Source organism: Acanthochromis polyacanthus, chromosome 4 (genome assembly GCF_021347895.1).
Source record: "Acanthochromis polyacanthus isolate Apoly-LR-REF ecotype Palm Island chromosome 4, KAUST_Apoly_ChrSc, whole genome shotgun sequence".
NCBI classification, from domain to species: domain Eukaryota; kingdom Metazoa; phylum Chordata; class Actinopteri; family Pomacentridae; genus Acanthochromis; species Acanthochromis polyacanthus.
This window is the reverse complement of record NC_067116.1, coordinates 38,531,955-38,558,966: the sequence shown is the minus strand read 5'-3', so window position 1 is coordinate 38,558,966 and position 27,012 is coordinate 38,531,955. Positions and strand designations below refer to the sequence as shown.

Sequence of the window (27,012 nt, the reverse complement as noted above, 5' to 3'; positions counted from 1 at the left end):
AGCAGAAAAATTACAGGCGCGTAGAATTAACTTACCTGTGGAGCGATTTAAGCTGAAACTTTAAAAACACATCTTTGGAAAGAGTGAGACTTACAATGACTGGTTAAAAAGGGGCAAATTATGCGCCAAATGTTGGCATATTATTTTAGACAATTTGTTATCAAGTTGTTTCTTATATTGTTGTCAAAACTGAATTATTCAATAAAATCATAAACATTTTGTAAAAATGAAATTTGGGCTTGTACATATACTGTAGTAGTATCAAGATTGATTGATTTTAGTTGACAACTTGTTATGATCCTAATATTTATTTCAGTCTTAAATCAAGTCTATATTTTAAACTTTTTGATTTCTTGGTAGAAACTGGCCACCAGTGAGATCCTAGTACATTAATGTTCTATCCGAGGTGAGTGAGGCGCCTGCACAGTTATACGGTTGCACCTGCTTCTACCTACAACATGGATTCATCCTTACATGAATGTTCAGACTGACCAGGCGAGGTAGAGGGAAGTGCAGCAAACTTCACTGTCAGGAATCAATAAGCACAGGGCTGCTGTGAATTATTCATAGTTCCAGATACCGAGAAGGAATAGACCTGGGTAGGTGGTGCAAAATGGACTAATGGAGGAACGGATAAATGTTTCTGTCTGTAAAATGAATTGTATTTTTAAACTATGACCTATATTGAACATTTTAAAATGCAGTTTTCTATTACAAATAGCATTCAAATACCCAGTTCTCTATTCAGTATTTGACACAAGAAATATTGGGATCTTTTACTAGACTTAGATAATCAGATACTGAACCACGTAAACAGTCACTATTCTGACACTAGAATAACAACATGCTGACTAACAGAAGGCAGAGGCTTCACCATCAGATGCCTTTACTGCATTGAGAAGTTATGCTTCTATTATGATGTAAAATTACTACCACACAGCCTGTTTGTGATTATTTTTCCCAACATGCCAACCTACAAATGAATCAGCTAGACATGAAGCAGCGGAATCACACCGTATTCAAATACAATTTATTGGTTTTCCTTTGTACATGTATTGCAGTGGGATACAAGTGACAGTGATGTTTGCATTGTGAGGAGGTTTGCATTTTCTTTTTACAGCCACACACACAAAGAATATAGTACATGTATGTGGAGACTACGATATTTGCTAGGCACTAGGTATGCACAGTACATATTATGGGATGTGACAACTGTAGAGTGGCTCAATAAAAGAAAATCAGGTCCCTGACACAGAAAAACAAAAGAAAAATGCCTGTACTGCACCGTTAATGTCTGATTTCACAGACCGTGACCGCCTGAGATCGTCTGCTTGCCTCAAGGGAGTTCATGATTCCTGTAGGAGAAGAGCGCAGTCTACATTAGCTAGCCTACATTTGTCTGCAGTATTTAAGGTATCGATTAGTTTGGCTTTGTACCAAGTCACTGCATTACTGAATGACGCTATTCACAAGAACAAGGTTCTGAGGATAAAGCAAGAATGAAGTATGCAAACAACAAAGGAAATAAATAGTGTATCCCATGAAATACAGAAACAACTAGTATAAAAAAGTGCATCATGTATTCTTCCAGTTGTTATTCGCCGAAAAGATAATAATGTTAGACACAAAATCACATCCTCGCTCGATTCAAATGAACAGCCCTTGTAGATGCACGTTTTAAACACTCTGAATCACCATCCGTTACTCCCATTGATGAAAACTGGAATGGTAAATACTGCAGTTCTAACTGTAGCCTTGAAGATAAGAAAAATGAGGCTTTAAAAAAAAAGAAAAAGAATTTTTGAAAAGCACACAACTTGGCAAATACAGACGCTTCTGTTGATGTTGCTGCCGCCTTTGCGTGCATGTGTGCAGCCCAGATGCTATCCTAAGCAAAAGCCTTGAGGGTCTATTGAAAGAGCTGAACAGCTGAGTTGTTGTAACATTTACATAACACTAAACATGTTTGTAAAGTTGCAAAAAGGAGCTAAAAATGCACTTACACAGTTTCTGGGCAACATGCTAATTAGGTGTGAGCGGTAAACGGTGTCAAAGGGAGAATAAATCTGAAAGCGCCGTCGGTAAAAGGAGCAGGTTTCGCTAATTTACTTGGGTGTGAGATTAGAAAAGTAACTAAACAAATACAGTAGAAAGAGTCATGCAGACCTCACAGCAACTGGCACAGGATTATATACAAACTGTGGATGGTTCTGTGAGCGACTGTAGAAAAAGAAGTGATACGTCTTCTGCAAAGCAAAAGCTTTTCTTCTGCTTTAATTGTAATGTTCAAGTAATATCAGTTCACACCAGATGATAATATGCAGTTTGTCAGAGACTAAGATGAGATTCCTTTTTCAAACATTTTTTAGTAGGTCTACAGTAGTTTATAGTAAACTAGGTTACATAAATAAGCAGTCAGGTTTACATGAGACACACGTAGAAATAGCTAAGTTATTTTTAGTTAAGAGTGTGATTTAAATCTCAATATCTGCTTCCAACAACAAAATATCAGTAAAGTTTGGAAAATCAGTCCGAAAGCTGATATATTGCATCTCCATTAACATCTCAAAGATACAACAGAACGTCATCTACATAAAAGTGACCACTCGCTCTTTTTCAAACAGTTATTGCTTTGCGTGATAAACATCACTTTCAGACAATACGACTGAATGAGTTTAGTGTATTATTGACTGATTTGCCTGAAATTTAGTGAGACTTGCATACAAAACATCCCACAAACTTTGGTGTGATTCTGTTCATGTTTAAGCTGAAAATTGTGGGGTTGATTCTGAATAATTAAGCTTGAGAATATCTGTGATTTCAGTTTAAGTACTGATCCTGACCATATTTGCTGCTGATCCTATTTTCTGTTTCTCTGTGTGATTTCCAGTTATGTTAAATAAACAACAAAAAATAGTCTGCAAACTAATTTTGTCACTAAATGCATTTTGTGTCCTAAGACAGTGCCTCCAGGACACGGTGTGAATTTCAGTAAAACACCACTCTCATAACAAGCCTCTATTAATTATTTTTCGAGCATCCAAATAGGTTCCACGGGGCATAATTTGGGCATAGAACAAAAACACAACAGACCTAAAAAAAAAACACTGTATAAAAATACTTAAAAACCTTCAACTTTGTCCCATTCAGAAACTCTCAAGGTGGATAACAACACAGGAGCTGAAACTAAACAAAATGAGAATGCAAAAATGATCATAGAAGAGGAACTCATTATTGGCACTGTATAATGAAATCCAATCGAAGGAGAATAATAACAGTCCCAAACAGACCCGAGGGATTCCAATTTCCACTCTCATTACCCAGTAATGGCTCAGGCATTAGTGAGATGAGGTGAATAGAATGTCAGGTCCAGGAGAAAAGGTTCCCTTCCTAATGCTTTTGGACACAAATCAGCGGCATCCGATGAACTCTTATTGAGGCATTTATAACAGAGGCACACTGCAATATACATCCTGCAAAAATAACCACACTGTCCTTGGCTGTTGATCAAAACTGTAGCGTTATAACAGCAGGGTTGAGCTTTGCAGGAGTTTCAATATCTGTGTGAATTGACTTTGGCATAGCGACACGTTGGCCAAACTGCTGCTGGAGGAGAGTGAGATTCGGGGTTAGAAAAAAAATGGATTCATGGATTTACATTGTGATGATCTGAATTTACATTTTGACTCATATAAAATTTCTTGTAATTAACTGGCAGTGTCTCCCAATTTCTAAGATCCAGTAGAATATTGTGTGGCATATTACTACTCACATGCCTACGGTCCTTTCACCCATCATAATCCATTCTATATCAGCTGTAAGATGGGGTGTTGCTTATTTTAATTGGGAATATTCTCACTAAACCATATGTATTCATGATTCTTAAATCTGCATTAATCAATTGCTAACTTTCTTTTTCCTTATTATGTCAGTAAAAATTATTTTTCTGGGCTCCCCATGTAGCTCCGCTTTGGTCTCCACCAGTGCATGAGGAAAAATGTTTGATTTTCTTCATGAGCAAGCTGCTAAACTTGTCTTTCATTCTTTCTTTCATTATAAAGCAGCTCTTACTTAAAGTGGTAAAAGAGATGGTGAAATTTGTGGATCTTAAACCAAAACGGTGAGCTAAAAGAGGCTAAAAAGCTACAATGAGATCCACAGTTGAGTGATCTTTCTCTTTGGGTTCACTGCACTTAGTCATTTGATTCACTGTTAATATTAAGTGTATTGATTATTGCAGCTTTAAATGAAACAAACATGCAGGCATTTCCCATAGAAATCGATGGCTTGGCTGGAACAAGACAATTTGTCCCACAGCTGTAATTTCAGTATGAAGGATATATTCAATGTCTGTGATCTGAAATGCCCCCGGACTCATATTTGTCTGACTATCAGAGGCAGGGAAGACTTACAAAAGATGCTGATTGGATTCTGAAAATGCCATTTTGATTCATAAATATACTCATTCATCCATTTGTAACAATAGAGTGGGGGGAATATGGCTTAAAATATTTGGGAACATCAGGGTAGTCAAAGGGGAGTGCTTTTGCCTTGTATTTTTATATCCCACTTAATATTGTCCAGTTTTGTGCTTACAAATTTAGTCTTAGAGTTTTTCATGGGAATCCTTGAAAAACGCAAAAAGCACTCCAGTCTGTATGAATTTTTTTTTGTTTTTACAAAATTACATTTACTCTTGTGCCTGTGTGAGAAGATCATCTTTTTCAGCCAGCCTACCAACAACGTGTGATAGACACAGTAGTTAAACCTCACTAAAGTGCCAACTTCTGATTTCTGAAGCAGGTCCCTGAATTTCTTTTAGCCCCATCCGACCCCAAGTTTGCATTAAATGAGGTGAATGAGAGGATAGTGAAGCAATTATGCCCATATTGTTGCCGACTAAGTTGTGAAATAAAGATGCTACTTTACCACTACCAATCTGTGCAACTACATCTCAATGCTGCAGCTTTCAAACGTCTCCATACAGACTTTATTATGTTAGAACAGTCTCCTCTCTTTCCCTGCTGCCGCTCACTCAACATTCATACGTCAAACTGGAGTAGACGGAGGAGGAACTGTAGGCAAGAGAACAACAAATTCCCCAGTTCCTGCAGTCGAGCCCCCCCACTGAGTCACGTTTCCAGCACAGTTTAATTAAGATCACAAGTTTGAAGATAGCCTGGATCTGACTTTGATGTGGTCTGTCTCAGGAAGGCTTGATATCGAGTCCTTCTTGGGTAGTCCCGAGTCCCCTAGACCTGTTCCCAGACCTCCTATTGCCAGTCCTGTGCCAGGAGTGAAACCAGGCACAGAACCAGGCAGGGATGCTACAGGAAATGCTCCGACGGACATTTGGTGGGGGAGTATTACCCTATGTGGTATAGCGCTCCGGATGCCTGTAAGACCTGCTGGGGTCTGAGGGGGTCCAATGGAAGTGGAGGACACTCGTGTCGATTGGGGAGGACTAGGGGCACCTGGTTGTACCCCTTCATGAGGCAGTGAGGGCTGCGAGGCTGACAGCGCCCTGGCATCTTGGCTCAGGCTGCCCATTTGCAAGGAATGGGTACTCTTATGTGTGCTGGGCCGGTGTGCAGGGCTGGTTATGTGCTGCTGGGCTAGAGAGAGCTGGGAGCCTGAGGTAGGACTGGCTCCATACTGGAATGATCGTCCTCCAACCGCCAGTGGGCTCTGGACAGGAGGGCTGGACAGAACCGGAGCAAAGGCACCAGAAGCAAGAAGTTGAGACTGCAGTGGAGAGGCTGAGACAGGGCTGGAAACGCCTTGTATTACCTGGAATCTCCTCACCATTCTGGGAGACTGCAGGGTCCCAGTTCCCACCGAGTTCCCTTGCGTGGGGGGACAAAAATTCATGGCTACGGCCTGCTGCAGAGTGGCAATTGCTGAATTCTGGGGCTGGGTGGAGGAACCTGAGGGAGTATAGATCCCACCAGGCAGAGGAGGCGTCATGGACATGGCCCGAGGTCGTGGAACATCCACCTGTTGTACCATCTCCCGATCGTATTTAACTATCTCCTGGATCATCTCGTTCTCACGGTTGTTGAAAACACCTGAGTTGAGATCATGCTGAACTTTGTGCATCAGGATTGAGTTCTTCTTGCCTGTAATGACACAACAACAGAAAATTGCAACAGTCATAGTTATGCGAGTGAAGTTTTGCTACCTTGCATTTCTTCCTACCTTATTGTTAGTCTTTTTCTTTTGCTTAACAAGAATAATCAATCACCTTTACCCTTTATTCTACCTCTGGCCTTGGTGGATCGGCAGTTTTTGGTCAACTATATTTTTCTGTACACGTAAAATTCATCACTGACAAACACATACAGAAAAAAAATAGATAACAACTCAGACACTCGTTCCCTGTGTTGAACATGGTCAGACAGTGTTTTTGCAAACTCACTTCAGTGCAGAAGATATTGAACAGAGTATATCCATTGTTAGAATGTTTGTTTACTCTGGTTCTCTGCATGCATTAGCCCTCCAGGAGAAGATAATTATTACCTTGGTGTAATTCCAATTGTGTATGTATGTAGCCATCTGAGAGGAATTACTACTCCCTGCTAGCTTAAGTCCCATCAGTTTGCAGCACCAAGAACAACAAAATTATTCTATTATTCTACTTAAATTGAACTGAATTGAATTGAAGGAGCCACAACCTCAACAATCCATAAACATGGGACAAGTGCTGGAGATAAAAGTCCATGTTCCACCTACTATGCATCTAAGACTCTACCCCCAACCGCTGCTGTGGCTCACTTGTGTTAATGAGATATTGGCCAGCCTCATGCCCTCTTCAGATCCAAAGGACTAGGTTAGCTTTGGCTTATTAGAAGTGTGGAGATGGCATCTGAGTTGCCTGCAGTGCACTGCATCCAGCAGTAGTTCAAAGCACAGCTGGATGCAGTGGTCCCAACTTTACAAGCAGATGTGCAGCTGACTTGAGGGCAAACAGAGATATCACCATCTCAGACATGAGTGTGGTGGAAAAAAAAAAAAAAAGAATAAACAAATGCTTGAGCAAGCGCTGAATCTGTTGATTTAACTGTAGCACCCACTTTTTGTATTTGGTGGTACAGCAGAATTCCCAACTGCAATGTCTCCAGAAAAATAAGCAAAGCAGAGGGGACACACCCAAACATAAGAGGAGAGCTGCGGTATATCCACTCATATATCGAGGAGTTACATGAAACCCTTGGCAGGAGTGATGCTAAAATTAACTACAAGAGTGTTTGCCTTCCTGACATGCCTTTGTACTATATCATACTTCAGTTCCGTTGTCTCTTATGACTCATATGAAGGTCATGTCACTTTACGCAACTCACATGTGACCTCAACAAGTCTCTCGAGTGTGATCTCAGACCGTGAATATCTCACAGAAATGTACTCCTTCTCACCCGTACGTAAAACTGATGAAGCCTTTTGAAAGCACTGCAGACTAAAAGAGCAAGTCCCAGTTTCCTTCTGCCATTACAGATTCGAGATAAGACTTCTAGAAGGCACGTGGATTTAGGAAGCTGCCAGTGAACTGTAGAATTGCACTTGGTCCTGAAAAAGCTGGTTAATGCTGAGTATCTCTCTGAAAGTAGAAGTGCATTTGAGCAGAGGACCCATCCAGGATCACAGAGAACAACATAATGGGATCACACAAGTTCAAACTCACCATTGTTAGATAAGTAACACGAGTGTGTTAGCCTGAGAGTTAAATTCACAAGTTCTTCTCTCTGGTGTAATAATCAGGAAGGGGGATGGAGCAGGTAGACTGAGTTCTTGTTTCAGCTAAACCTTTCTAACCAGAATATGACTTGCTCTGATTTGTGAAGGCAATTCTCTAAAGATACAATGAGGCAGACAACGCCTCAATATTTCAGCTGCTGCCTTTGTTAACCACATAATAACTTCAAGAAAAAAGGAAAATGTCTGTTGTTAGGTGAAGATTAGATACACAATCTACCCGGAACTGCTACAGAATGAGGTTCAGATAATCAAGATTTCTTGATGAATGATATCATGTGATGGGCAACAAATGCTACAGGACTTGAAGGTTGACACCAACGGCAAGATTTTGGCTCATTCTTAGCTTTAGCTGTATCCAGATGATCCAACCTCTGTTGTTTTTTGCGGACAACGGGGGACTCAGCGGAAATGGGCATGCAGAGAATTTTCAATGTGGTAGCAGGCAACTGTAGTAGTGGATGTACTGTAGCTCTTCTGTGCTACTATCACTGGCAGTTGGCTCGGTTCTCTGGTGCAGAAGGCGGTCCAGAAAGCTGGCTAGAAAGTGAGGTTATTAGTCAGTGCAACAGCCTGAGAACCACTCACAGAACCAAGAGGTCAAAAAGCCTGGCCATGAACTTGTTCCTTCCTAACACAGTCAGCTAACTAGCCAGAAGGAGAAGCTTCGGAGGGACCAGATGATGATTGTGATGAACTGAAAACACCAAGTTTGGCAGCCTAAGCTTGGGATCAGGGTCCTTTCTTGAAGTTTGGAAGGAGGAGGCAGAAGAATCCCCATTTGGTGTGTGGCATATTGGAAAAGCTTGGCAGTAATGCAGAGAGTGTTCTTAGTTTCTCAAATATACAATCTTTCTTGTTGTACAGCCTCCTGAGGATGTTATAAACTGGCAGCGTAGGCCTCTGCCAGCCAAATGTCCTTCCTGAGGAAACACGGATGGCAAACAGATGCTACAAGTGACGAAAAAGGGCGACAATAACTTGTTAAGAGCACTTGAGGGTGAGCTGAAAGCAGATGGTAGGCCGAAGCTGCCCTTACAGATGCAGACACCCACAGATATCACACATTCTGTGCATCACTGCTTTCTCAACAATGCCTATTCATTATCGAGTAACACCTCCATCTCCCATCCAATCACAGCCCCGTAGTTTCTTCAGCAGATTTTATGTGACACTGTACATGGCATTGTATTGAATAATAACTCACATACTCAAGGTTCTACTATAGGCGGTAGTTCCCAACAGCCAATACAATGTGATGCATATAGACAGAAAGACAATGTAGAACAGTGTATCTGCATAGTAACAAAGCCAAAGACTGTTTTTATGGACAGGAGCGGATGTCTGACAGCAACTGTGGTTCCATTAAATATATGAATAGATTTGTGGTTGCAAATACTCAACAGAAAAAGGAAAACAAAATCATAAAACCTGTTGATCTTGAAGTATAATTTTAAAGCAGCGATCTTAACCCTTTGAACTCCTTGCACTTTCACTAAAAAATTCTTTATTCTTTTTTTATTATTTTACCTGGAATCAAAATGTAAAACAGTAATTAAAAGGAAAAAAGGAGAGTTAGATTCTTTGATGATTCTTTCACAAAAATTGTGCCCTGTCGTTTTACAGTATTGGAAAAAAGAAATTGTGGCACATGCATACTGTAGATGTTTTCCTATTTACATTTTTGCAACCTCTAGAAACGAGCTGTTTTTATACCGTTTTTGGAAGATATTTCACCGTTCAGAATAGATCTTTTAACAACTTGCTGACAACATGCTCCACTGTATACTGTTTTTGAACAAAATCACATTCATTTAATTCTTCAAGCATGTTTTTATTTTCTGTCACTCTAATTGGTTTCCATACTTGTCTCCTATCAGATCTTTGTCAGCACTGCTTGCACTTCTGCCAAAATGATTTTTTTTCCAGGTGAATGTTGGCTGCAGCTGAGTCATTAATAGCTTCATGGTTTCACTGTGGACCTCAGATGGTTTTAGTTTTTTTTTTTTTTTTTTTTGAGTATCTAGTTAGAGGTAGAGCTACACTTTATTTATGGCATCTTTTTATATAACACATGTACCAAAATTATAACCTTAGTTTAGTTACATTTTCCAGCAGAACAGATAAGTAGTTTTAAGAGGGTTGAAAATTTAGCAATTCTTCCTGTTTTTTTGCTGTCTCCGGTTCTGATAAATGGTGTAATTTTGGTGATTTTTACAACATAACATGCCTTTAAAACCTGTTGGTGGGTTCTGGGGTTTAGAGGGTTAAGGAGAGTTATCCAACAATTTCTCATAGCAGTAAAAAGAAACAAATGTTGTGGGTTTGAGTCGGTTTTAATAGTTTTAACATGGCTTCTGATAGCCCTCGATGTGTTTGATCCAGATGTTTTTCCTAGCAATGACTTTTCAAAAAGCCAAACAAAAGAACACATTTTTAACAAATAATATGCATCAGGTCACACATGGAGCCCAGTGGGAACATTTATTTGGTGTTCAAGTCTCCGTGCAGCCATGTCAGCCTCCGTCCAAATATGTGAGCTGCCTGATTGAAGGCTGCTCATGTGTGGAATCTGGCTGCTATGGCAACAGCTGGCAGGTGGCACATGCAGGGCTTTTTTTTTTGAAAATGTGAAGTGCAATCATGTGATGGGGGGATGTGACATCAGCCGCACTGCTGACCTTGGGGGGCAAGGTTGAGAGGAGAAAGGTGGATCTGCCGTAAGTGTGCTTGTTTGTGTTAACATGTTTGTGCATTCAAACTGTTCACTCACTCATATCACAGATCAAAATTAAACATCTCAAGTTTCTCAAATATCTGTTTTCCAAAATGTCAGATATATGAAGCATTAAACTGCAGCACCATTAATGCATTTTCACCCTGGGTTCCCTTCCTCCTCCCGACACCACCCAGGCCCTGTTAGAATCATCTGTACAGTATATCACAGCTGTCAGGCAGAGCAGTGTTTTGACAGAAACATCACGTTAATGAATGAATACATTTTTCTTTACGCTTCATTTCATCTCATGAGTGACTCATATGCTTATGAGACACCATACCTGTGGCTTTTATCAGTAAGGCATAATGCTAATTATCCAGAACTAAATCTCTGAGACACATTTCAGAAATTAAATCTGGTTGGAAATATGAAATAATTTCCATTTTCAGTGTGTTGCTCTGATTTAAAAGTTTGTTTTATGTTAGTATAGGTCAGCACTATTACAGTTTTAGTATAAATTGGACAGATGGATTGGACTGAAGGGATCTATGACAGCATATGGGGTAACTATTTCTTACATTTTACTGTTCCAAAAACCAGCATTAAACTATAATAAATGAAACTAAAGCTCTCAATCCTACAATTCCAAAAAAGTGAAGCTGTTTGCCCTCCTTTGCACACAACTTTTTGTAGCGCAATTTTATGTTGATGTCAAATGAAAGCACCAGCTGGAGTCTACAAGTCCTCCTCTTTGTTGAACAATGTTGCGGTCTTACCTATCCTGTCCAATCTGTCGATGGCAACTGTCTCAAAGGCCCTCCTCATCATGGGATACTCCTCCAGGACCTCGTTGAAATTGTCCACCGAGAGAGAGTACAGGCGACAGTAGGTGTCTGCTCGCACGCTGGCCGTCCGTCTGCCGCGGGTCAGTAGACAGATCTCTGGTAGGGTGAAAGAAAACCAGACAAGATTGTGAAAAATGGCAGACTGGCAAATTTCCAGGTGTCAGACGGAGAAGAGAACAGAGACGCCACGAATGAGTGACTTATTGAGCAGTCTAACATCGATCACCCGTTATAAAACTGCCACAAAATAAAACTTTGATGTTAATTTTCTCTGAGCTGGAAAAAAACTTTTGGCCTTGAGCAAATCTGTGATCAAAACGAAAGTGTTTTATGCATGCAGAGGTCGTGACAGAGTATTTCTTCCATCACTGGAACAGCACTGACAGCTGTGTGAGGAAGCTCACACTATATTTAGAGATGTGCAGCTAAGCTTCGTTACATCCAGTTGTTCCTCTTCCCTTCCTTTACTATCTTCTTCTCTCTAGTTTTTCCTCTTACATGGGCTGGGGTGAACTGTTGTCTTGACAACCATATGCCCTCCTTTTCCTTCGCCTGAAAGGTCGACCTCCTGACTCAGTGGGAAAGAGGGGAAAGTAACGAAATGCAAGGGAACTCCGTTGGGAACAGGCACTGCACGGGATGGACTGGACTGTTTGTTTATAAGTGAAGGGTGGTTCAGTAGCTAGAAAAATAAGCGCATTTGCTTCCTTGATGAAAAGCCTGGCTGTGCATAAAAGATGAATGTGGCCACCATGACACCACTAATTGGTTTGTGGATTATCATTCTGAAATTTGAGTTTGGAATCTGACCATCTGGCTGCATTTTTTGAAATCAGATATAATGAAGTGGATATAACTGAGAACTCTAAGGATGATATGGCAGTGACCGCCAATGTCACCTGAGTTTTATCATCTATTTTACTCTAAATGGGACCACAATTTACAAAAATAGCATCATGCTGTATTCAAAAAGCCTTGAAACTAGTAATTGAGACCATAAACTAATTTGGAAAATGTTCACTGAGGTAAAAGTTGGTTGATTTTCTCATAAACTTCTATACAACTAGACAATTTTTGCAACCAGAACAATCATCCCCTGCTGTCTGTTAGAAAGAATACAAGTTTGAGGCACATTCCCATTGGCCGTCCCTTTCAGACCTAGAGGCTATGCAGTGTGACTTTCTTTAGTCACCATAGACTTTACATGAATGGACCTAGTTGCTGTGACATCACTCACTGGTTTGTGAGCAATCACTCTGAAGCCTCAAATTTATAGTTTGATCACCAACTTGGTCGTTTGAATCAGTCATATTATCAGAGTGGTAGATTGGACTGGAGAACCAAAGGACATTATGCATGGTGGTATGGTAGCAACACATCAGTCTTACGGTAGCATCACCCTAAAACAACACTGTGCTTTATTCCCAATTTTACCCTAAATGGCACCATGATTGTCAAAATAACATAATGCTAAATTCAAAAACCCTTGAAACTAACAATTGAGGCCATAAACCCATTTGTAAAATGTGTAATGAAGTGACAGACTTAATTGAGAAATAGGCTCATTATTTCATAGACTTCTATATAATCTGGCTCTTTTGGCAAACAGAAGAGTCGCCCCCTGCTGACTGTTAGAAAGAATGCAGGTTTAAGGCACTTCTGCATTGACTTCACTTTTCAGTCCCAGTCTGACTACATTCATCTTTTATATACAATCAGTTGTATGTCCATTGAATATGAAGCTACTGCCAGTAGCCAGTTAGCTTAGCTTTGCATAGCCTGGCTTCATCTAGTGCTAAACAAAGCCTATCACTAGCTCTGAAGGTTGTGAAAATGAAAGTGTATAAACTGGATTCTTTCTTTCTATTGTACTTTCTTTTCATACTAATTTTGTTTCGGCTGGACAGAGTCAGGCTTGCTGTTTTGTTACCTTGTCAACTATATGTATGCTAAGCTAAGCTAAGCTACCTGGCAACAGGTTGTACCCTTAGAATAAAGATATGAGTGAGATATAATTCTACTTGTCTCAGTCTTGGAAAAAAGAAAAAAACAACCTAAGATGTAAAACTATTCCTTTATGTTGGAAAATTTCAAGAATATTCATAGTGGTAAGACACAGGCCACAACTGTCTTCACTTGTATATAAACACACACACACATTGTCTCGAAACAGTTGAAGTAGACTGTATGTAAAATACATTCAGATACATTCACTGAGTCAGAACACAGTAGCTTTATTTCGAGGTTACTGAAGTAAAATGTGATCATGTTTTCTGTCTGATAAAGGATTTATATGGTTCCCGGTAGATTAAGGATTAATATCCTATACAGACAGATGATGCAATGTTTATTGTTATGTTGTTTGTGGTCAGCTGGTATAATGGAAATAAAAGCTGTAGAATTAACTATATGAAGAAGTTCAGTTATTATGCTGTCTATTGATGAATATTTATGGGAAAATACAGACGGGTTTTCTTTGTTATATAAGTTTTGCCCAATCATGTTAGAAAACCAATGTAGGAGCTCCAACTTTTATGAAAGTTGTGTCACAACTCTCCTCAAATTGCCCCCAACATGCTTCTTTCATAGATTCTCACTCGGGATCCTCCTGTTTATACACAACCATTTGCATATTGCTAGCATCATTAGCGTGCTGTGGGAAGCGCTGGTGGAGGATAATAGCACTAATGAAACCACCAGGGCTGAATTAAAAGGTTGTTTAAACCACCGGGTAACCATTTGTAGCTGATGGATCGTACCACTGTCTCTGAAATGTGAAGAAAAACACTGGGAAGCTGTGAAGTGAATTTTCGCTGGGATTTGAATATTCCCTAGCACTATTTGGAATCATGACCATTTTCACCTTTATCCTTCGAATTGGCTGCACCGTTTCCCCATTCTTATTACTAGATGATGTAAGTCTATAAAGAAAATCATTTACTGTTTTACTACCTGAAATTCCTAATTTTTTAGTCAAGATTTAAACATATTTTTTATCTCTTATCATTGTGGAGGAGTTTGCTCATCGTGGGCATGATTCAGACTGTCAAACAGTTGTCGTATAAAGTCTTTTTTATTCAAGTCTGACAAATTAATTGAGATGACGTCTTCAGGGGAATCTTTGGTTGGTAGGCGCTGCACAGGGGTGGACTGTCGCTGGAGGTTTATAAGTGGTAAAAGTGATTTATAAGCCTATTTGCTTCCTTGATGAGAAATCCAACTGTATAATAAACACGGGTGCAGCCACCGTGACATCAACCATTTAGAAATCCTGTTTTTTTAAATTTTGCCATCGTTGCATCTTGCTCTTTTAAAAACTAGATGTAATCGCAGCCTGTCGACCGCATGTTTTATCATTTGTTTTCCTTTAAATGTGACCATAATTTACAAAATGAACATCAAGTGGTATTCAGAACGTTTAAAAACTAGTGAATGAGACCATAAACTCATTTGGAAAATGTTAACTGAGGTAACGGATCAAGAGAGAAACTGACTCATGTCCTCACAGATCTCTATAATACCAGGCTTCTTTTTGCAACTGGGGAAGTCGCCCCCTGCTGGCTTTTAGACAGAATGCAGCTTTAAGGTATTTCTGCATTCACTTTTCAGACCAAGTGGCTATCCAATCGGGCTACTTTTTGCAGCTCAGGCTGGCCTTGGAAGACTTAAGTATTAGAATTTGAAAGATGCAGGCATCTGCCAGGTCTCTAGGATCTAATGAAAGATGTTCTGAGTTGTGCTATTGGAAGCGTGGAATCCACTGTTCACATATTAGAAGATATGAAAGCTTTGGAAATCTAGCCTCACAACATTCAGTACATAGTAATAGTATAAATAAAGTGAATATGCAAATGTACAGAATGTTGCAGTATTTTTAAGGCATCAGCTTTTACACAGTCACATAGTTATTGTATGATATATGAAAACAGATAGGGATGTGATGGCAGTGGCTGGACAAATAGTGGTTTGTTCTGCTAGCCTGCAACTTCAAGAAACATAGACCGAAACTGAGCGACAAAAATATGGAACGATGAGGCTAAAGAAATAGAAATGAATGCTAGAAGATGCAACCATTGCTTTCCGAGTGCAAAGGTCTCTAACAAAAATCTGAAAGCAGAAGAAATTGCATGAAAGTTTCATAGTGATGTTAACATCTGCTTACTAATTCAGAGATTTTACCACTCACACACTCCTGCGGTGGTTAAATCTTGTTGTCCCTCCAATCCGCAGCTTCCTACTTAGCAACAGACTCGGCTTTCAACAGTGTTTGACATCACAAATGGCCCTGTCGTCACCGTTCTGCTGTGCTAATTAGCTGTTATTAATTGGCTGTGTGTGTGTGTGGTTGCATGTGCGTGCTTTGGATTTGTGTGGCACTTTTCTCTGGGCAGCTGCAACATGAACATCGCTGCCAGTGAACTCTGGTCTGCTGCAGAGGGCACCGGATGTTAAAAACGGAGCCCAAACAGTCAAAACCACAGGACGTACACAATAATAGTGATGAAAAACAGAAAGTGCATGTGCGTGTGTGTTATGCCTGTGTGGGTTTTACGGGCAGCAGCAGAGGCACCACATGCTCCTAAACAGTCACAGAGGAACAACAGCCGGGGAAAGTGGGACAGAAGTGGCTGTAAGGCAGGGCCACACAAGTAATATGTCAGGGTGTTGTTTTCATTTCTCATTTTTGTTTTACATCTGCTTGTTGCTGTGATTCTTGTCTAAGTAGTAAACACACATCTGGGGGATGTTACTGTAATGAAGACGGTGGCGTACCTCCGAAGTAGGAGCCGTCCATCAGCTTCATGCCCATGCTTCCTTTGGTCAGGACGGTCACCACCCCGTGCTGGATGAAGTACATCTTCTTGCCGATGGTGCCCTCTCTGATGATGTAGTCTCCGGGCTGGAAGACTTCAAACCTCAGCTTGGTCAGCATGGCTGTCACAAAGTTGGGATCGGCGTTGGCAAACAGCGGCATGGAGGCCACCAGCTTGCGGCAGTTGAAGTTGACGATTTCCTAAATGGTGACAGCAGAAAGCCTTTGGGTGAGTCTTTTTTTTTTGCATTGGGATCTGCTGCCAATGATACAACCACTGATTTCATAATGGCTGTGCATGAGAAATATGTCAAATATTATCTCTTTTTTCAAAGAAAAAACTGAAATACAGTAATAAAAACACAGTTTCCATTAATAACACAGTGCAGATTCAAGCCTTTTTGTAGCTATGCTCTTATTCATTACCTTGAGGGACCTTGACACAGCTCATTTTAGCTTCCCCTTCTATTTTTCTCTCATTTTGCGTTACCTGAAGTGCACTTGGAGCCGTTCTCGAAGCCAGAGGACTTTGTTTACTGTAAAATGCAGTAAAAAGTATCCACTAGCAGCAGGGGAAACAGATTTTTCATGTGTGGGAGTATAAAATCCATGTTAAAATCATATTTCTTTCTTGTAACATAATTTTTCAGTTGTAAAAAACACCAAGACTCACTGAATAACCACCAAGGGAGTAAGAAAACAGGATCAGTTAATGAGCAAACTGATACAGAGAAGGCTGTAAATGACTTCTTTCCACTGCTATGGGTTTCAGAGACCATAACTGAGCATTATAATGCATTTGTTCCAGTCTACTTACTCAGTGGATAGTTGAGAAATCTGTGTATTTACGGGTGAATGAGCACATTACAGTGAAGGTTCGGATGTTTTCATACCTCACGTAGAGGCTCATTAAGCTCCTCCAGGATGCTCTCCTCATCAAACATCTTGCCCTGGTATCTGTGCTCGTAGTAGTCATGGATTTTCTGTCGGAAGTCGGCCGGTAACTTGTGGAACGACATGTACTGCTCCACTTGTTTGTACTGGAAGATGGGGGGGAAAAAAAGAGACGTGAGAGGCAAAACAGAAGCAGAAATCAATAACAGAAAGCATATTTCGGCTACTTTTTTGCTAACTGGAGAAGTTTGGAGCATCGTGTTGATTTTACTGGGCTAGTCAGAGCAGCTGAGAAGACGTCATGTGCTGCTTGTCTCTGCTTAAAATGATCATTTCTCATCAGCTCCTTGCGTTTCTAAAACTACTGAGATGTACAGCTCTGCACACATGAGGGTTCTGTGACCCATTTATACCTTGTAGCTATGGGAAGAAAACTGCAATGAAGCTGTTAAGGAAACATGACAGCTCTGAAAAGCCCACGAGGTTTCATCACGCTCTGCTGTGTTTAGGGAAGAAAGACGCCGCGATTGTAGACGTTAATCGCAGACTCTCCGGTGATTCCGGTTTACTAAATGCTGTTTTATTGAAGCGACAAATCTACAGGAAATATATTCACCTGGGAAAACATATCTGTTACTGTTCTGTGCTTCATTTTTTCATGAGATAAACATGTGAAACAAATCTCACATGACCTGTAAAGATGGAATGTGGGGAAAGAAAAGACACAGGTAAATAATTAAATGGAACCACTGGGCATTTGTGAGTTTCTAGAAAAGATGCTTGTTATTAATGCAGGAATTGATAAATATGTACCTACATGGCAGGAAATAAGGAGCTGAAAACAGAGGTTGGGTCCAACACATCATGTTTGCTCAGTGGAGGGTCAAACTGAAACCAAGTGACTGACAAAACCATACATTCACCACTGTTTTATCAAGTCATTATGATGCTCCCCAACACATTTCATGCCTGTTTTCAGTTCCAAACATACATCATTCTAACAGTAACTATGCCTAAAACACTTATGTTTTCAACTGATTTAAAAACAGTAAAAAAAAAATAAAAAAAAAAAAATACAGATGTTTGATGTGGGCATCATTTACAGCTTTGGTCTGTTTGTTGTTGTTACTTTACAGTCGACATTAATTAATTAATGATTAAGTAATACGCTTTTTAGTGATTTTATGAAATATCTGTAATTTAACAAAATTGGGGAAATTTATAAAATAACAAATACATAAAAATATTTGCCCTTTTTCAATCCTTACCATACAAAATTTTCTGTTCAAATAATGGCAAATGTCTGTCAAAAAAATAACACTTTTAGCCAATATAAATGCAACAAAAATGATTTAGTTTTATGTTCAAAACTGTAAAATAATGAATTATTGCTTATAAGAATATAGATTTTTGATGTGGACATCATTTGCAGCTTTGGTCTTTTTTCTTTTTTACAGTAAACTTGTAAATTAACACTTGTTTTTCACTGATTTTACTATACATTTTTTGTAATTTAATAAAACTGTGAAAATTTGTAAAATATCAGTTCTAAAAATATTCATCATTTTTCAATCTTTAATATACAAAATTTTTAATTTAAATAATGGCAAATATCTGCAAATAAGTGACTTTTTACTGATTTAAATACAGTAAAACCTGTTTAATTTTATGGTCAAACACTGTAAAAGATTGAAATATCATGTATTAAACCATATATTTTTTAATGTGGACATCATTTAAAGCTTTTTTTGCTTGTGTTTTAAAGTCAACAAACGAATACTTCTTTCAGTGATTTTATTATTTTCTGTAATTTAACAAAACAACAAAAATCTGTAAAAAAAAAAAGAAACAAAGAAAGAAAATGATAAAATTATTTACCATTTTTCAATTTTAATTATTCATAAATGTGTGTGATAATAACTATAAATATCTGTAAAATATATAGATTTTTAGCTGATTTATTTGAAATGTGGATGTTTTGTTTTTACTTCATGGTTTAATACTATAAAAGAAGAAATTACCATTTATAAAATTACAGATTTTTAATGTGGATATTATTTATAGCTTTGACTTTTTTGTTTGTCTTTTGCAGTCAATGTGTTAATTCCTTTTTCTTTCAGTGATTTTACTAGTCTCTGTAATTTAACAAAACAGCAAAAAAATATCTATTTATTATTTTCCAATGCTTAATGTGTATAGTTTTGTTTCAAATAACAGCACTTATCTGCAAAATAATGATAATTTTGACTGATTTCAATAGTAAATGTGATAATGTTAAATGGAACCTCTGGGCATTTGTGAGTTTCTAGTCAGAGAAAAGATGTTTATTTATGTCAGAATTGATAAATATGTAATTATGTGGCTGGAAGTAAGGAGCTGAAGACAGAAATTGGGTCCAACACATCATGTTTGTTCACTGGAGGGTCAAACTGAAACCAAGTGAATCACAAAATCACATATTCACCACGAATGCAGCCCGAATGTCCACTTTTATCAGCTCATTGTGGTGCTCCTTAACACATTTCACGCCTGGTTTCCTCCACAGCTGGATCTACTGTACAGCTTTAAGGTGGAATTGCATGGTGGCGGTGTCAACCGGGAGATAAATTCCTTATTCATTGTACGGAAATGGCTTCGGGTTTGCTTTGTTTATTCCGGGAGCACGGGTCATCTATGCGGTTTCATGCATCGCTACCTTCTTGTAAACAAAAGGAGAAAAAAACAACAGATCTTTATGCCCTGAGGATGAAAAGCGGCCACGTGATTTAGAAGAACAGGCTGAGAAGATAACCTCTGTAGCTCTCTTCTTCATGAGTCAATATATAATTGAGGGACTTTTGAAGTCCATGGGATGTATCTTGTATGCATTTTTTTAAATGGGAAAAAAAACGAATGCTTTTTATGTTCATTATGATCATGTCTTTTCAAATTCCATGATTATTTATTATAAAAACAATCACTTATTAATTTAAAAAAATGACTGGATATCACTAAAATGACAACTAAAATCATCCGAATTTAATAACAACCACCTTCTAATTAGCTAAACAATAATAAAATCAGCTCATTCAAAAATTGTTTTGATTGTGTTCATTTTATTAAGTTGAGATAATCATAACAGATATTTATTTATTGGCAATATATCAAATTTTATACGGAAAATAACACATTGTATCTGTGTCCAAGAAATAACTTTTAACTAAGTTACCCGTTACAAAAACACCTATAAAAGAAGTGTGTTAATTCCAGATCACATGACCTGCTCCACATGATGTCATTTCCTCCTGAAGAAAAGACTCCAAGGCTTTCTGAGTTATTTATTATAAAGTAGTGTGTGAGTCAAATGTGGATTTATGGCATTTCAACACTGTTTCTACAATATCTTTCAATTTCAATTTTACACGGTTGTATATTAAATATTTTAGAAGAATTTTTCTCTAAAAAAATGTCATGTGGTGTTTGGTGATAGGCGGCCATGTTGATTTTAGGCCTGAAAACAGCAAAAATATCAACTATGTTACAAAAAGTCCTGCAATTACATATTGACCCGTATAGCTGCACCAAACACATGAAATCACAGAGCAAAATAGAGCATAAAAGACAATCAGAATTGTGGGTGAATAATATGAATTAATCTGAAAAGCTGTTCTAAAATCAATACTGTGCAACAAATCCACGTGGCCCTGTGGCTGGAGTTGTTTTAAATGTTACATAAGGTTGCTCTCCCTCCCCAGTGAGTGTGTTTGTGTTAAGCAGTGTGAGTCATCCCCCTGTGGAATAAACTGTCAACTGGACAAGTAGTAGATTTCAAACAGGGTTGAGGGAGAGCCTCGTCCTGTCCGACACCGACGGTCAGATTTAAAGTGCGCAGGAGCAGCGGGGGAGCCCACAATGACCTTCCATGTAACAGTCAATGACACACAAGCGTCGGACAGGATCGCTCGCTGTCTGGGAAAATTAAATTTTGTCACATTGTAAGGTGACATATGGCTCAGAGAATAAAAAGGCTTGACCTCGGTGGCATGGGTGACACAGCAAATCACAATATTATTAATACGGCACACGCTGGCTGTCACGGTAGGACATCATTTCTCTACAGGAGGATTTTCTCCTCACACATAAAGTGATGAAAGGTTGCCACAAAAGGGGAAAAAGTTGACTTTATGCAAGAAGTACAAACAGAGGAGTGACATTTGCCCCTACCTTTAATAATAAACCCACCCTTTCTCCTATAATCCTCCTACTTTCTGCTTTTTAATCAATCTTTTCTTCACTTTCCCAGCCTGTTCTGCACACATAAACACTCCTACATATACTCACAGGACAGCGTTGCCTCATACATGACAAAAAGATAATCTCAGTGGATCACTTACTTTAATGAACCACATAATCAAATTACATCTGCAAAAACAATTTACAGCATCCTCTCCTTTCTTACGTAAACCAATTTTAATCTCCATCTCATTCTGTCTTAATTAATTGCCTTGGGTCACGGTTCATTTAGCGTGAAAAGCCGCGGCAGCGCTGAATGGAAACCTTCACAGGTTGTGTAACTCACATGTAAACAAATCTTCACTGCTAAAACACAATCCAGACAGAGTTTCTTTTCTAATCTTTACTTCATTTATTTACTACACAGGGGGGATTCCCTAAAAGTAAATGCACTCCAGTAAAACTGCACTGAAACTCACTGAAACTTGACAAATTCCTCCCAATTTGCCACGTGTCAGGAACAATAAAGATGCAGCCGCCTCTCAGAGTATCCGGCTCATTCAGTCAAGCACGAAGGATAAACTGTGTGGCTCCTATTAAGTGTTTCCTGCCTCGGGATTCACTGTGTGACAGTCTCAATTAAACTGGAATGACATCTCTGTCTCGCTCACTCCCTCGTCCTCCCACTCCTTTAAAAGTGGTCGGAGAAGAAGCTCAGCTTTATTGACTTGCTGATTTTCTCAGCATTAGACTCAGATTAGTGACCACGTCAGTCAAAGTCAGCGGGATGGGAGCGAGATTTAAATGGCCTCATGCTTCCAAAAAAAAAAAAAAAAGCATATAAAACATTCTCATGGGGGAAAATATTTAGAAATTATGTCTTAGAAAACCACAAGGCACAAATGTAGAGAGAAAAAGAAAGGGATAAAATTTAAATGTTTGTTCTTACCCCGAACATAAATACACCGTAAAGCACATAAAGTGTAAATATGTTGTAAAACAAAACAAAACTGTGGAAGTCTGATAACAAGGGGGTCAAAAAATATGCTCTAAAAATGATGCAATACTGTAATGTTCAAAAAAGGACAGGATGCAGACAAAACTGGACTCAGATCATCCTGCAGTCTCGCATAAAGCTAACAAATGCATTACATTCGTGAAATTAAATCTGCTTGGGGACTTATCAAGGGCCAGAAGCTGCTCTGAGGTTCTTTTTGTGGGACATAAAGCCCAGAGTTGGTGGCTTGATGCACGGCTGTCGCTGTAAGCTGCCGCAGCGGGAAAGCAGAGATTGAATTGGCCTCTTATTAATGGGCCATGTCACTGAGCGTCATGGCTCAGGATGTGACATGTCTTATATCTGTGTGTGTGTGCGTGCATGATGTCCTGAGACTATAAAACCCAAGTTGACTTAAGCAGTATCCTTTGGCTTATTGACTGAACAGTAGAGACAGACCCAAAACAAACACACACACACACACACACACACACAGTCAACACAAATGTGCTCCCTATCAGTTACGCACAAATGAACTCATATCACTATAAACTGCTTGACCAGTGTGTGTGTGTGTGTGTGTGTGTGTGTGTGTGTGTGTGTGTGTGTGTGTGTGTGTGTGTGTGTGTGTGTGTGTGTGTGTGTGTGTGTGTGTGTGTGTGTGTGTGTGTGTGTGTATGTGTGTGTGTGTGTGTTGACAATGATGGCATGGAAGGATTAACAAATGATGAAAAAATGGGTTCACACAAGCAAAATAAAGCGTTATGGGAAGTCAATGCTGTAAAAAAAATGAAGTTGTTAACTAGAATTTTTTGAACAATTTACTTCTTTTCCTGTTTTGTGCAGAAAAAAATATTATTTTGGACTTTAACCTTAAAAAAAGCAGCACCACTCAGAATGACACACTCTTTTCACAAACACAAAATCATTCCATTTAATTATGAGGGAACCTACAATCCAGGAAACAAAGCCACACATGGTAGCTAAAATAGTACCAGTAATAAGCCGATATAGACTCTATTTAAGATACAACAGGAGCATCCCAAACCCAAACAAATTTCAGGTGAAGTTGAGTGTAAATATTTGAATTAATTGCTAAAGAAATCTTAACTTTACATACTAAATTTCAGGAACTTTCAACTGCAAATGAGTTTGACTTTGGTGTTTGTCATTTTCAGCCATGACAGATGGCTGAAAGCTCCAGAAAAAAGAAAGTAAATGGAGACTATGGACATCACCTGCTGGTTTCCTGAAGAGCCGTTTTAAAGCTCAGTGCAGTAGCTCTGACTGATGACATATTGGTAAATGACTGACTTCAAATAACTCCCAACTAATCCAAAAATGAGCAAAGAGGTGGAGTGTGAGTAGAGTCTCTTGGTCATGGACTTTTAGGCCTAATAAAATTTAAATGGATAATTTATATAAAAATGCATCCCCTATATCATTGTCATGAATGGAAAAACTAGTTATAGAGACCAAATCCAGTTTTTTGTACAATGCAGTAAAACTATCTATTTCTGTTGTAAAGTTCAGCATTTTAACATGGAGGCCAGTAAGGACTGACTCACTTTTGGAGCCACCAGTGGTCATTTAAGGAACTGCAGTTTTTGGCACTTTCTTTTGCTATATTTTTCAGCCCTGGAGGCTGCTGCTTGGCTGAGACTTGAGTAAAAATTGTTTGGTTTTTTTGTCACATCATGTCGTTACTCTCTAAAGTGTCAGACCCCTGGTACTGCGGGTCAGGCCTCGGTGATTGTCCAGGTTGTGAAGGGAGCAGTTCGTCAAATGGCTGTTTGATGCGTCAAGGCCAAGTGCATGAGTGCTCATCACTGAGGCCCCGGGGGTCGCATCTCGCTCCTCTCACAACTATTTGGACACGCTGCTCCACGGCTCTTGAGGGGGGAGGAAAAGATGGGGGAGGAGAAGCGGGAGAGCGGTTACATAATGGCTAATGCCCTCTGTCCATGTGCAGTGTCCGCTGGCAGATGGTGTATTGCCCAACAGTCAAGGGCAAATGGACAGATGAAACAGGGGACGGCTGGAGGTACGAAGATGGGAAGAGGGTTGGGGAGGAACACAGGATGAGGACAGGGTCACCTCAGCGTGAAGGAGGGGATGACAGGAACGCTGAGCTGCCTCATCATTTTTACTGTTAGTGGAGATGATGTAAACACAGAACACCATCTAAAGCTTGACAAGCCAACCACTGGGGAACCTCTCAAAGTCTTGCGACATATTCTTGCATGTTAAAAAGGCACTGTAAGGTCCATGGACATATCATGGAGCAGCTCAGCTAATCGTAACAAAAAGCAACTGTGATCTGACAACCAAAATAAATCAAAATATTTGCCTTGATGAGAAAAATAGCCTTTCAACCATGATTACAATTTTATATGACAGAGATCTGACAGAAAAACCAGAAAGCTACCAGCTACAGTGAGATGACTGCACAGTAGATCAACCTGAGTCAGTTTGTTTGGTCACATATCTAAAAGAATTAATTAATATGTGTAAAAAAAATAACCTATGTAGACATTATGCATAGTTTGGGCCATTTTTTTTACAGCTAATGTTAATTTATAGGTTATTCAGCGATTTCAATAGTTACTACGTATAATTTAACAAAACAGAAAAAATGAAGTAACAGCCATATTTCATTATTTACTATTTTTCATACTCAATATACACAACTTTTCTACAAAATAATGTAAAATATCTGTAAAATAATGAGATTGGCCTGATTTAAACACTTAAAAAATGTGTAATTTTATTGTCGCATGTTGTATAAGAACAATTTTCTATTATTATTATTATTTTTAATAAAATAGAAATCTATTTATTTTTCAGTTTTGAATACTTTTCTCTGTGTCCGAGGTATTTTCTTCAATTTAACAAAACACGGAAAACATGTAAAATAATAGTAAATTACAGTTAAAGCCTAATTTTAAACAGTGCAGTCAGCAAACAAGCAGTTAGCTAAGAAGACATGGAGTTACTGTTCTTTCCCTATTCAACAGCACAGTCTTGCAACTTCAGGCCATTATTTATTGTTTTCATGTTCAGATTTTCCACCCTCTTTTTCAAATAGTCCCTCCTTGGGTGCAAATCTGCTCTGGATCTGCTCAAAACTCTTTGACTGCATTCAGATACACTTTTGCTTTCAAAAATATCATGTCATGCTTCAGTTTTAGTGCCTCTCAGATTTGTGCTTTCACTCTCAGATCTTTGTGAAACGAATTAATCAGATGTCACCAATAATGTAAACCAAAGACCAATAACATCTTCGGAACGAGTTTTAATCAGTGAGTCCAAAAAATTATGGTTAAACGGTTGACAGTTGACACAATTATGCCAAATTAAATGGATAAAAGGCTAAAAATAATGGATGAATGACTGAAATGTCTAGTTGCTGACACCGAAGTGCTAACAGAAGAACTGCAAACTAGACTAAACTGACTTAAACACTGACAGTTCAGTTAAAGAAGGCACTTGAACATCGTGGATGGTGTCGATGAAGGGTAGTTGAGTGAATCTGACAGGTAAACATAAATATACACAGACAGAATAGGTTGGGAATCACGGTTCACTAGTGCTTCGCATGTCTCTCAGTTACTGTGTTTCCATTTTTGTTCCCGTCCACAGAGCTGCTGCACACCCTAATAACCAAACAACATATGTCTGTTCTGATAAAGTCGGCAAACGCTGACATGCTTTGTGTAAATCAAACCCACAGTAAACAGCTAGAATCCTCGTCTCTCTTTGGTCAGCAGAGCAAACGGGACTAGATGCTCAGCGCCGAGGCTATTATGACATTTCTGTCTCAACACGGAACACGACACAAACTGTTTACTCTGTTTTATGTCAACAGGAGTCCATGCCGTCGCTAGCATTCAGACTATCTTATACAAAGAGTTCCAAGCCATAGCTCTGTCTCCAGTCTGTTATCTGGTGGCCGGATGGTTCAGTTCAGCAGCAAATGATGCACAAACAGTCGTGAAGTCCTGGAGACCGAACAGGATGCTGATGAGGCGTCTTGGCTGAGCTTTGCAGGGTGGAGCTGCTACTCTGGTAAGTATTTCACTGTTGTGCATCATGGAAGAATCAGATAGACGGCAGCAACTGATTAGAGACGTCACAGGACTGACAAAGCACAGCTATACATAACTGACACAAAACAGACTCCAGCGCAGAGTCAGCAGCTCATTTCCTCTTTACTTTCTACTTTTCTCTTGAGTCTCTATTAGAAGCAGAACTGTGGTTTGTGCTCACTGAAAAAGAACCGTCAGACTTGTGGCTTTAATGTCAAAGAGCACCTGGAAACCAATTACACTACAACTGTAAGGCAACGTTGTTCAGATCCATCCAAGGAAGTCGAAGAATGGTTAGAAAAGTTATAAAATGGGGGAGGTAAATTGATACCAGAAAAGAAGGAGGATTCATCCACACCTTAAGGTTCAGGTGATAGGAGGCAAAACGTAAAAACAATTCCAATAAAATATGATTTTACCAGATAAACAAACTCAAGTAGAACCGGTGATACGATTTAACTTCTTTCCAAGGGTAATAAGGACAAGAAGAATGAGAAACTTTGAAAATAACCAAACAAAGTTGACAAAATTCATTACAGGACAGCAGGAAGGCGGGAATGAAATAATAAAAAGACAAATTAATAAAAGATAAAAACACAACAGGGATATAAAAATAGAAAACACGATCAAAAGAAAAGTAACTTCAAAAAATGAAATATTTTTTTTCTAAAGAGGCACGGCTAAGCATCACAAGG

The 27,012-nt window shown here is 39.0% G+C and overlaps 1 protein-coding gene across 2 annotated transcripts in view; it reads right to left on the bottom strand.

The window, feature by feature from the left end:
- Positions 1 to 1,008: 1,008 nt before the first annotated feature.
- hcn2b (hyperpolarization activated cyclic nucleotide-gated potassium channel 2b) overlaps positions 1,009 to 27,012 on the bottom strand; it is a 52,870-nt gene continuing 26,866 nt past the window's right edge. For both annotated transcript variants that reach the window (XM_051946630.1, XM_022191717.2), the window contains 4 exons: positions 17,020 to 17,166; positions 16,087 to 16,327; positions 11,245 to 11,409; positions 1,009 to 6,119 (listed from right to left, as the gene is read on the bottom strand). In XM_051946630.1, coding sequence (XP_051802590.1) covers positions 5,161 to 6,119; positions 11,245 to 11,409; positions 16,087 to 16,327; positions 17,020 to 17,166 — 1,512 coding nt within the window. In that variant the 3' untranslated portion in view covers positions 1,009 to 5,160. The remainder of the gene's footprint in view (positions 6,120 to 11,244; positions 11,410 to 16,086; positions 16,328 to 17,019; positions 17,167 to 27,012) is intronic.